General features: G+C 42.1%; 1 protein-coding gene across 1 annotated transcript in view; it reads right to left on the reverse strand.

The window, feature by feature from the left end:
- The window catches only part of LOC144720409 (glutaminase liver isoform, mitochondrial-like), a 50,685-nt gene that overhangs the window by 10,202 nt on the left and 27,323 nt on the right, over positions 1-13,160 (reverse strand). The window contains exons 8-17 of the mRNA XM_078597180.1: positions 9,197-9,229; positions 7,927-7,985; positions 7,355-7,421; positions 6,210-6,260; positions 5,034-5,210; positions 3,899-4,030; positions 3,521-3,613; positions 2,633-2,694; positions 896-972; positions 301-364 (exon numbers count right to left, since the gene is read on the reverse strand). Coding sequence (XP_078453306.1) covers positions 301-364; positions 896-972; positions 2,633-2,694; positions 3,521-3,613; positions 3,899-4,030; positions 5,034-5,210; positions 6,210-6,260; positions 7,355-7,421; positions 7,927-7,985; positions 9,197-9,229 — 815 coding nt within the window. The remainder of the gene's footprint in view (positions 1-300; positions 365-895; positions 973-2,632; positions 2,695-3,520; positions 3,614-3,898; positions 4,031-5,033; positions 5,211-6,209; positions 6,261-7,354; positions 7,422-7,926; positions 7,986-9,196; positions 9,230-13,160) is intronic.

Genomic DNA, 13,160 nt, shown 5'->3' on the forward strand with positions numbered 1-13,160 from the left:
ACTGTAATTTTAACGTGCAGTCTTTAATTTGTGAGTAGGGCACTACCACTGTATATCTCAGACAGACAAGTTCATCACAAACCATCACCTATCTCCTGCACGATGAGCCACTTTATAATCAGTCACAGAGCCACTACTGCCACCAAAGACCTCATCATCCGAAGGACCTAGTAAATGTGTCAGTCTCTTCTTATGAATTTCCCTTGTTTAGTCTAAGGAACACTTGGGCATATGTATGACCTTAAGTTCTTGTCATCAAAGACAACGACTCCCTGCGACACATACTGGCTACACGCTTACCTGTCTTTGGGAGTCGGGTTCACCTTGCATTTCTCCAACAGGAAACGCACCACGTCCTGGTGGCCTGTGGTAAAGCAACCCGTCACGTCAGATTGAGCTTGAAGTACGCGAACAATACAAATACCATGAGGCTAGGATGTGAGATTAAACCGGCTCTTTTTCAGTTATCTCTGGGACCAGTGCACTTTTCAGTGATGTAAACACCACGTGTTAAATGACACGTTAACATGAGATTAGTGCTATGATTTTGACAGTCTCATTCTAGAAAACCATTTAACTCAAAGAAATGAGTGTCAGTGTCTCCATGCTCATAAAAGAGGAAGACTCAAACATATTAGTGGCCATGCGCCAGTAATTGAAGTGTCTGTTGATTACCAATGGGTTGATATTGATTTTATCAATCCCACAGACACGATGGGCTGCAATGACAACCGACTGGAATTTGAAGTAAAAAAGTGATGATTGTAAGATGAGCGCCTAAAGTAAATGACACAAGTGGCACTCGGAGGGCCCACTCGATAGGCGTGCATGGGCCACCAAATACGCGAGTTGCGGTCCAACAGGGTGGGGTCTACATAGCACACAGGGCTCTTACCTTCGGCAGAACCCACGTGCAGCGCTGTGCGGTAGTCGTAGTCCCTCTGCTCCATGTCCATTGCTGACAAGGCATACCTAAGCACAAGCAAGAAACACAGAGTTCAAATACACCACTTAAATGTGCCATTCACACCAACATAGCATACACGGGAACCTTGAACAGTCTTTTAAAGCTGTATAGTCCCATGGGACAGTTCTTCATTGGTATTTATCTCAAAAGAATGTATACTTGTTTTTTTTACCAAATTGGTTTTTAGCCAGAGATGCGACAAAATGCTGAAAACGCCACATCGGTGGTAGCTTTATATAAACATTGTGTACATTTTGACTTAAAACTTTCGTGACTGCAGGAATTCACATTCTATCATCAGGAGCAGGGAGGTTAGCCTCTGAGGGCAAGCTGTTTATAAAGGTTTAGAGATGGGCTGGGCAGTTCATGTTAATGTAGGAGAGGGCCTCCGACACCGGCAGTAGGTCTACACCAATCAAAGCATTGCACCTCGCTCCACACACCCACACTGCTGACGGTGGAGGTGGACAAGAAAACACAAATCAAGTCAACAAAACTGACACCTTTTTTACAAGGAGTCAGGTTTGCATTGACCACAATACCTGCGGTCGGAATGCAAACAAAAAAACACAACTCTGATAATGTATGCACTGTCCTTGAAATTGATTGGTCCACACCCGAGACAGCTTTTCTTAGAGCCTAGTCTCACATGGTGTTGGACCAGATGACGCCAAAAGGCACACAACTGGTACAAATCAAGTCATGACCCAAAGTGGTTGATGACATCTTTCCAATGATTTTATTCACTTTATTTTAATTTTGATTATTTTATTGTAATTATTTTTTCTATCTACGTGACTTTACCTAAAGAACCATAGAATAAACGTCATATAAATATATGCAGCTCTTTTGTCAATCCACTGCTGAATGAGGGCCACTCCATGCCATGCAGGCCATGAAGGATGTTTGATAGTACTTGACCACGCTGGTGAGCTTGGGTTGATAAAGGCAGGGCACATAGACGATGGAGTATAGTACAGTCCAGCAATGGATTTTTCTGTATTGCCTTATTTTCCTACAACATAGCACTGCAGCAGCCTATAACAACTGCTTACGTATAGTGGTCGTCAATCCAAGCAATATCTAAGCTCAAATCTGCTTAGCTTCCGAGATCGGTTGAGATCAAGTGCATTCCAGATTATTTGGTCATTCACATGTGTATACAAATAATTATTAGTTAACTATAGAAAACTGAAACTCACTATTGCAAAGCTGCATTGTATGGTGGATCCTCTGTGCGTGCTTTTAGAGGAGAGCAAATAAACATGAGACCTTTTTGCCAATATCAAAGTATGAAAATTAAGAAGAAGTTTTACCATTTCTGGCAATAAAACAGGTGTTAAGATATTCAAACACCAAATAGATACATTTTGCAAGGAATCAAGTCTGCATTAACCACACAGTACTTGTGGTGAACATGCAAACAACCATGCTCTGATAATATATGAATTGTCTTTGAAACTGAATTACTTACACCAGTGACAGCCTTCTCTATGGCCTCGTCTCATCAGTCTCAGACCAGAGAACGGGAAAAGGTGAACAGCACAAAGGCAATGCACGTATCAGAGACTTTTTGCTCTGGGTGAGGAGCTATATCATGGGACCTTTTTTTGCCAGGATCAAAGTATCAAAGAAGCTCCAACAAACAAAGCGCAGAAGCGTCACCTTCGGAGAGCCGACACATCCCCGCTGTAGGCCGCAAACAGGAGGCTGATAACCGACTTGGCCTGAAAAGAAACACACAAGAGCTTTTAGGCACTTCTAGATTTGAAGTATTCGTGACTGCAAGAATCCATACTCTTTGGTTTTATTCGGTAAAGTCACGTAGGTAAAAAATTAAATTAAATAAAAATGAAATAATTTAGTGGTTTTTCATTTTTATTTGATTTTTTACCTACGTGACTTTACCGACTAAAACCAAAGAGTAGCTTTCAGGCACAATAAGGGATTAATAGAATTTCACCCACCAACGAAGAATTGTTTTATATGACAAAATATATATTTAAAATAATATATATAATATATAAAATTATCTTATCTATGGAATACAATGAGTGAAGGATGACAAAAAATATCTGTATAATCTCCGTCATATAACATATGATAACAATTTGTTTACCCAGGAAAATCTTTCGACACTTTGTTAGAAGGGCCCTGATTTGGATGGTTGGCTAATTTTTTGTGGAATTGTGTTTGTTTTCCAAAGCTCATAGAGATACACTTTCAACTTCCCATTCTGCCTCCAAATAGTACGTTACTGCCTCTGTAGGGTGGGAGTCTTGTGCACGTAATTACAGTGACACCAAAAAATCTTGCCTCCGAATCTCTGAATTACATGGCTATAAATATACTTCACCTGATTCGCAATGAACATTGATAATGATGGTCAATCTCCCCATACAGATAGGCAGAATAATCGATGATGATAAACCAGTTTTATAGTACGAGTCTACAGTGACCTATCCTCTGAGTAATAAGCATGCATATTCACGTGGATTTGTAAACAAACGACTCAATAGAGCTCGCATTGGTGAAGGGAGGAATATATCTTACCTGTGCATCGCGACCCTCCGTCCGTGGATCCAGCTTCTTGACAAAGTGTCGCAGGTTATCATAGTTGTGGAAGTTGAAGACGGAGACCAGTTCCTGATGAAAACATGGGAGGGCATGAGACATCCACACAGTGGATGTACAGAGGCAGACACTCACGCAACATTCTCTCAATGATATAGCCACACACAGCAGCACACATCCAATAATTGCAATCTCAAGCAGACCCAAAGCAGTGGTATCCTCAACACAATATGCACTGCTATCGTACATAAGAGTAATTCACTTTAAACTTGGCATCACCACATGCCGCAAATGACAATAATGAACGCCGCATCGGCCAGTGCCAATTATCTGCTCTGGCAATATTGCACACCATACCTGACAGAACTGAATGCCACGGACGCTGTTGCCCAGGCGATCGAGTGCGGGCGACCAGCACATGACTCCCATCACGTTGGGCACCACCAACAGGATACCACCCGATACCCCCGACTTGGCCGGGAGCCCCACCTAACATCGCATGGCACAATGCACGGTCAGGAGCTCTACAACAACGACGGCAAATATTTCAGGCTAAGTAGCATGGCTGGCAGTGTATGTGCGGTGTTATACGCAGTGGTTAGCTTGCGTGATGCGCTAAAATTTTGGTGACTTGGATTGATTTCCCACATCCACATATCAGCGGGAAGTGGTATATGAACTGGTTCTAGGTTTCTATGGCGATTCAACCTTAATTGAGTACCCCATGTCGTCTTCGAATATTAGCAGCGGAGAGACAAGGGGGGTGGATTTGTGCTGTGGCAGCATAAGTAGCTTCTTGCTATGAGCACTATTTCCCACATCCTTAATAGCACTTTCCACAAGACTCTATGGCGTGATTCACATGCTGAAGGAATGCCATTTAAAGCTTGCGGATTGCTCCGTCTTGGCCTTGGCAGAGCGCACGCAATATACCCAGCCAGGCTTCATGGCCCTCCACCAGCTTGTGAATCAGACCTTCCAAGCCTGAAAGAAATATGTTTTTTCTTGTATATGGGGGGCATTGGTGTGTTTTACACACTGCACAATTGTTTCGGTCGACCCAAGCTTGATTATTTGCCATACACATCATGAACAATCAAATATAGATTCAAGCTTTAACAAACAACATAGGTCATGTAGAACAAGGGCACCAAAAGGAGGCAGTGGGTGGTAAAGGTGAGAGCAGAAGAGCAGGCTTGAGGGGAGTGGATAAGTGGGTTCGCAGACCAAGTTAGAAACCAGTCAGGAAAGTTTCACAGAAATGTAAGTGTTCAGTCACTCAAACAAGTGAAACAAAATTAACCACCGTGAGTGCATGTGTGTGCAAGCGACAGAAGCAGATCAGGGAGAACCTACTCGTGGCAAGAGCTTGGCATTCAGTGACCAGTGACACCGAACAGTGAACAGCGACACCGTTCATCGAATGCCAAGAGGCTAAAAATGTGGCTCACCACACGCAAGTTGGCGCCACGAGCGTACTCGGACAACTTACCTGGAAGGCGAACTGCCCGGAGAAGTCGTACATGCCACACGAGTGCATGAGGCTCAGCGTGTTGCGCACGGCCTCGGGGCTCATCACACGCTCGCCAGTGGTGGGGCAGATCCCGCCGTTGGCTAGCGTGGCCGCCATCACGCTCGCCGACTCGCACGTCACCTCGATGGAACACAGCTGGAGTACCCACGCACAAACAAAGACAAAAGATCACCCCTATAGCCTGAACAAGCTTTTGGAACAAGTGCTGTTAGCAAGCGCCTTGCACGCCGCCACGGCACGTCAGGGGTTGGGTGGCCAGCACCACGCCAGGCCACCTGACTCCACAGTAGCAATATTTACACATCACACCAGGTACTAATTTGAGGCCGAGTCGATCTAGGGGAAGCCCAGGACTGGTTCAGATAATCATCACCAGTGTTGGTGGCCATGAGTGGGAATCGAACGAAGGTCACCAAGTTTGTAGTGCAGTGTGATAACTGCGGTGCCACCTCTCCTCACAAAGACAAACACACAGAGGCATGGTTCCTGCCATTGGAATGTGAAATGTTCACCACTTTCTCATCTCTGGACTACCAACAGATGTGAGTGCCACCCCAAATGCTTCTTTAAGCAGAAATATATTTATTACTCAACTGTGACTTTCAGTGCCTAATCAAATTAGTATCATGTTACTTTAAAAAAAACTGGGTAATCAGTTACGACACGAATTACTTTACAGAGCTCAAATTAAGATACTTGCAAAATCAGATCCATACTCACAATCGACAAAGCTAAATTAATTAGTTACCTTATCGATACAGTGTTTAAAAATCATAACAAAATAATGAATTTGGTATGATGTATTCAAAAATTGTCAGAAGTACAATTGAAAAATGTGTACTCAGGGGCCATAACCATTTCTGCAACACTCAAGAGGACAACCATTCTGTTTTCATCCAGGTTTGTGCTAAGTGACCACTGCACTGCTTTTACTTTAATACAGCAATGCTACATGATGACAAAATGCTGCATGCTAATCTTCATTGCCTACTACATTTTTCCAGCAATATTTAAAAATAACTACTTTCGATTGTTAAAACTAGTTAATAGTTGCCATCCATTTCCAAGTCACCGGCAAAAGGAAGGTGCCTGCAAAACACAATACAGTTGGGCAGGCAACCCCGGCTCACCCACCTGGAAGTAGAAATCCAGGCAGCCAATCAGATCTGTGCCCTCAGGAAAGCACTGGGGTTTGGGAAAAAAAAGACAATGTTGTTATAGACCTTGCATACAACACTCTAAGAGATACCGAACACTCCCACAAAGCAATGTGTGTGTGCGCACAGAACGGAAATGGCCTCGTGGTTCACATACTTTGTTAAAATTCTGGTTCCTTGATTTTTATTTGGATTGCAAAACAAAAACACTGTGGGCCTCTGCGATCAGCTGAGCATTAAATGAGTACTGTGCCTGATAAGGTGTATAAACATCAGTACTGGGTAGTTGTACGTATACATGTTGAACTTCTTTTGCACCGTACGTAGCCAAGCGTGCTAATCGGAGGTTAGCACAGTTGGCTATGCCAGTTGTGCTGACTTTAATAGGTACTCTCTAATGGCAACCTGTGGCTGCATACCAGGCCAGGCAGTTAACATCTCAGCAGCGTCTGCTCTGAGCTGTGAGGCTCTGAGAGCAAGAACGAACGGCAAGAGTCAAATAGCACAGTCAAAATCCACTGGAACAAATGATCGACCTTGGAGGAATTTACCAACATATTTTATTACGGTCATGATAGCACAGTGAATGAGTAGCAACTGTGATAATCATTAACCAATAAGTTTAGGGGCTGCAGGAAAGTTAATTTCTTCATCAAAACCCATAACTGTTACAGAGCTATAGAGCTATATAATTTCCTATAGTTGCTCACAAACATAAAGCTTAAAATGATATCTACATAATGTAATAGGTGGACAATAAACCAAACTATCAATTGTAAATATGTTTTATTTAGCAATTCATATGTATGCAGGGTATATGGTTACATATATTTAAATGTTGACTTCCTTGCATCCCAACAGTAAAAACCATGACGTTGACAAAACAAAACTTGTTACGGTGGATACCTAGGTTCTGCCTTAACCCACTGGCATAAATATTTAAGGTTTGGAAAAAGACAGAATCTGCACAACCCTCGGGAACCTTGGCCAATGAAGCATGCATGCATGTAATGAGAGAATGAGCAGCAGCAGTGTGGGCATGTGAAAGGATGTAAGTATGGGACGTAAGGACTCCTATATAGCAGAGGACGGGGGAGGAGGTGTGTGTATTAGTGAGCTCACCTTCTTCTCCTTCAGGTAGTAACCAATGGCGAAGTTGCGATCGCCCGATTCCCTCTCTGACTGGAACCTGCCAAGGCACAGCGAAATATAAAAAGTGTGCATGGGGTGAGGTGGTGAATGCTATTGACTGTCACACACCAATGAGACGGCCCAACAATAATGCTGCGTATAAAAACACACACAAAATGGCAGCTGTACAGTAGTATGCATAATAGACTCTAATATGTTAGCGTCAGATTGTCTTCATCGTTAATGGCGGTTCTTAGACATCAGTGAACATTGCACATTAATATGACAGGAGCTAATATCTACAAAGGACAATCACAAATGACTTTCAAGAGTGTTTCATATTTTACTAACCAAGGAGGGATGATGAGCTGAGTTAACCAGAATTTTTTTGTAAATGACCAAGGTGGCCACTATAGCCATAATTGCCATCCTGCAGGGTAGCTGCATACTGAGGGAATGCAGCAAATCACTATGATAAATGCACAAGGCTGACCTAACATTAGCGCACTGTGGATTGAAAGGAGAGTGAGCGTATGCCACAGGTTGCAGGGAGGTGAACTCACGTGGCATTGCTGAAGCCCACGTACTCGTGCCCACCCATCTTGTTGAGGTACTCCATGACCTGCGTTAGGGAAGCGTTCGGCACAATATTGATAGCACAGCAACAGCAAGGAAGACCGTGATACACAGGACAGGAGCAAGTGTATGACATGCAGCTGCTTTAGTGAAATTACATGAAACTTTTCACTGCCAGTGTGAAATGTGCTTCTACCAGGGCAATGGATCTCATCATCGCTCCTTGCCATCGCTTTTTTTTTTCTCAGTTAACTTCTCAGATTATTTCAAGTCAAAGGTAAAGTGCCTCCATACTTAAGCCCTGGGGAAGTGCTCAACTCAATATTATTAACCCCAGATAGATGATGTGCTCAATTAATAATTCCCAATTAGGATTTGAACTCGAAAACTTTTAAATTAAGTTATGCAGTCTTCAACAGCACCACACTAAACAAGGTATTTAAGTTAGTTGCATTACTAATAATGCTACCATATTTATATGCACAACAGTATTATCTCTGCAAGATAGTTCTCACGCTCGTTATTGTCATGAACAATAAAGACCGCCTTGTAAATGTATCCATGCAGATCATACACAGTGGCAGTGTTAAAAAAAAATAGGCAGAGCAGCCTCAGGGCTGAGAATAGTTGGTAATTAAAAAAGACTTTCGATGGGCAATGCAAAGTGCTCATTATTGCATTTGAGCACTGATGAGCGACCATGTAAAATTAGCCATGGTGTCTCTGGTGTACAAACCAATTAAGTCTGATCCTTGGAACTCGATATATAAATATAATCCTCATTCAAATTATTGGGATGGATTACACCACGACTGATTTCCTTTATATCTATGCAGCGCCATTCAACCCTGGAAAGTATTCAAGAATCAACAATTCAGAATAACACAGGTAAATCTCCAAAATTCAACTCTTGAAAGTATGAACAAACACACAAGGTTTACAACCAGGATGTGTAATTGATATCGATTTTGCAGCACGTCATCATGGGGCTAAATTTGCCTTGAAACCCACAAAAAGACCATGAGGTCAATGACTAATTGTACTTGACACCTGAAGAGACGCAGGGGTTGGAGGAATGCCCTTGCTGCGGTAGACAGTGATTAGATAAGTTATTTGACGCGAGCAAATTATGAGGCCCATTGGCTGGTGTTGAATCTAAATCCAGCGGAGCCCCATGTGGAGATTTAGGTCAGGAAGGCACTCGTGATCAAAGCTTGTGGGGCACACACGAATGTCTTCTGCAGGTGAGTTACTCACATGGTCAAACTTCTCAGAGGTGTGTGCTCCTTGCTGTGAACAGAAATAAAATGCCTATGATGTTATGTTTCCAAAAAGATAAAAGGCCATTTTAGTTCATAAAGTACAGTATCATTTTAAATGATACTGTACTTTATGAACTAAAATGGCCTTTTGTTGGGGAAACTAAACGACATGTCTCGGACCGTGTTCGTGAACACAACACAGATCTGAAACACGGCAGGACCAATGCTTCTGCCATGGCTGATAATTACTTTATTGCGGCTGGCTCACGTGAAATTGATTTCTCTAAGACGATGGTACTTTGCAAGCCGACGGGCTATCAACAAAAATTAGTTCACGAAGCCATCCATATATACAGACACAAACACAATTTCAACCGAGACGACGGTTTTAAACTCCGCAATCATTGGAAAGATGTCATCAACCACCTTGGGTCATGACTTGAATTTGTGTTTCCTTGTCAACCGTTAGCAGTGTGGATGGGCTTAGCGAGGTGCAATTCCCACGCCCCTCCCATCTCTACCCCCCCCCCCTATCTCTGCTCCACCCCCTCTCTCTCCCCCTGTCTCTGCCCCATTCCTTCCCCCCCCCCATTTTCTGATGGGTGTACCGAGGTGCAATTCCTCCCTCCTCCCATCTCTACCCCTCTCTCCATCCACCATCTCTGCTCCACCCCCTCTCTCTCCCCCTGTCTATTGAGCAGCCCCTTGCCCCGCCCACTCACTCTGGAGCTATTATAAGCAGCTACATTTGGAGGCTTGCCCCCTCTTCTCTCCATCTGATGAAGACCGCTTGTGTTGTGATCGAAACATCGTGGGTTTTTTGCTTTTAATTTTGCTTTTTGTTTTCTATCAACGTGACTTTACCGAAAGAACCAAGAACACCATAAATAATCTATGGTATCGCGTTCCAAACTGATGTTTGTTAGTATCACGTATTTAATGGTGATATCATTATTGGGTAGAGCCACCGAGATGACGTCTCAGCTGATGTGATATCCATGCCTAGCTTGAGAAGACCAGCCTCTTTGAAAACGGTCCTTTCCAGGTTGATGTAACTTCTTTACAGAATAAAAACAAAACGAGTCCTAAAGATCAATAACCTCAGTGTTTGGGCTTTAAACACCATTAAATTTAGATTCACTTATACACATGTGTACATAATATATCATGTACATAATAGTATTTGAAGGAATAGAAACCTAACTGATATAGCAATGACTAAGACTGTGAACACCTGGAATGTTTCATCAGTATGTATGTTCGTTTAACTTCTTTCGAACAGTTTGTAACCAACCGTGCTAATCGGAGGTGCGTACGAGGTACATGTGGGTGCACGACGTCAAGTGCTTAGAAAGTCGGGTGAATTTTCCACTCAGGGATAGACTTTAGACAGTCCAGCATGGTTCTAGAAGCCACTGCACTGCAAGAGGTGCTGCGACTATGCAATGAGATATCATGGTGTGCCACTGCCTCATCTGAGAGCACTATGCAGTCATCATGTACATTGTTGCGTCTTATGAACCCATACAGTGCTTAGGTAATACTGCGCTGTAATACCTAAATAATGGCACGTTAGAACTTTGAACTGGAAATGTACACAATAAGGAAATATGACAGCCAATTTCTCTAGTGGCTATGTGGAACAAAGTTGTTCAGGTGCCATGTCCATGATTGTTTATAACCTGCTTTAATTACATGTAACATTTTAAGACATTTGACATGCAAATGTGATTCATGGTATTTATCAAAACACAAAAACACCTGTCGGCTGCACTGCTAAATGCAGGTCATATTATGCAAATAAAACTACCAAAAGGCATCTCCATGCACTCATAATCCTGAAAATGTCAGGGAGCTGAGTTTTCATCATGCAATCAATGGACTACTTTGGGCTCGATATTTTCAGTGCTGCCCATTTGTACAAATTGGGGCAGACGTGCGTCAGCACAAGACCCACGGCTACGTGCATCCCACTTCAAGGTCAAACCAGCTCCACACATAAGCTACACTTGGCCCTTGCACCAACGCGGTAACCATGTCTTTGAAGTGATCATAAATTACCCAATTATAGACAAACTATCTTGTTAGCCCGTCCTAGGACAGAAGCTGTAATATTAAAGATGTAAATTCACGTTTTATTGTGTAATTTTCATTTCATTAGGAAATGTGAAACATAAATACTATTTTCTTAACTTATTAAATGAAATTTTAATCTTGGTTCTTTCGGTAAAATCAAGTAGAAGGGAAAGAATAACATAAAAAATATATAAAACATTAAAATTATCACGACGTTTCGACTGCAACATAAGAAATCATCATCAGGTGTGAAATCCACAGGAAGAATTTTTTTTTAAGTGGCGTTTTTTTCTTAACGTCAGGACCACGGACAGCGATTTGACAGTTGGTCAGATGGACGAGTCCATCTATGTTCAGAAAAGAAGAGGGGGGAGAAGAAGATAATGGAATGCTGTCTGAAAATTACCGTAAGCGTGAACACAATCAATTAAGACCTGAAATGGTTTATCAAATCCTTCCAATGATTGCTAAGCCAGAATCCATCTTCTTGGTTGAAATTGTCTCTGTGTTTGTATATGTGGATAGCCTCATGAACGAATATCTCATGCCATCTGGCTACCAAGTCTATTTTAATACTTTTTGCATTGTGTACAGTCTGGAAGCTACGCACATGCCAAATTTCAAGTTTGTTGCATGTCAGGAAGTATGCTAAACATTATGAACAGACACAGATTCACAAATTTCCCTTTTATATATATAGATGACCTGAAGAATTGGCATGCCAATTGGTGTGTGCATTTAGCAAAATTTTAATTGTGCACTGCACTGTAGTTTTATAAAATATTGAAGATAGAAATGATACCTACCATAGCATACAAAGCCGCAATGCATAATGCACTGGTGGGAGCTGTGTTTAATGCTGTTCGTGCAAGACATTCAGAGCATGCACAGTAATGCAGTTTTTTCTGCGGACAATTTACGGTTACAATTGCATTGGAATATTCGACTTGGCATGTGCTCTGCTCGTTGCAAACCTGATTTGAATTTTGCACAAAAGTTGGGATTCCTGGAGAATTTTCCCCAGGAAACAACTGTACTCATTGACAGCATGAAGAATGATTATGCACACACAGATAAACCAACATATCTGTCACCACACTGCAGCGCTAACACATCGTAAAATTGAGAGCCCTGCTCATTCACATTCATCACGCAATTCGTGTTAGTTAACGTAAAAAAAGAAATGCAACAGCACTGCCCCGAATAAATATTATAATGATAAACAGGAACAAATCAAGCACTGCTCAATAATAATTTGAGAAGCAGAGGGAGCGATATTATCAAAAAAAACTGGTTCTTCCAGACTGACAGCTCTAACAAGGTCAATAAACATGGACTTTTAAACATCTCGCCATTAAACAGTCACCCGTTTTATTGCGTATTCAATATGCACCACCACAGCAATATTTTTTGTTTTAGACAGGCTACCTGAAATAACTAAAAGCCCCTCGGACAAACAGCGAATTAATAATATCCCAGTGCTACACATACAATTCACCAAACTCCACAGCACTGACGCTGGGCTGCAAGTACCAGCTTTGTACACGGACATGCGCACACACTTGGGCTGGCCAGCAGCACAGAGAGGCCCACTTGCACATGATCAAGAGTGAATGGAGTGAAACCTGCCAAAGTCAAACGAATTCAGTATGTGGCTTCTCTGGTTATGGTGTGAGGGGGGTATGTGGCATGCTGCAAATAAATAAAAACAAATATATATTTATTTCCATTATTCACACGTAATTAACACCCAGAAAATTGTAATTAGCACATACTATCTCTCACTAAATACTGATAATCTAATAATTGCAATTTAATAACACCAAAACAGGTAAACTGTACGGTATAATCTAAGTCATGTACCATCACCATGAAGCAGTAAT

This window comes from Lampetra planeri, chromosome 1, assembly GCF_965212315.1.
Source record: "Lampetra planeri chromosome 1, kcLamPlan1.2.h2, whole genome shotgun sequence".
In the NCBI taxonomy this organism is placed as follows: Eukaryota; Metazoa; Chordata; class Hyperoartia; order Petromyzontiformes; family Petromyzontidae; genus Lampetra; species Lampetra planeri.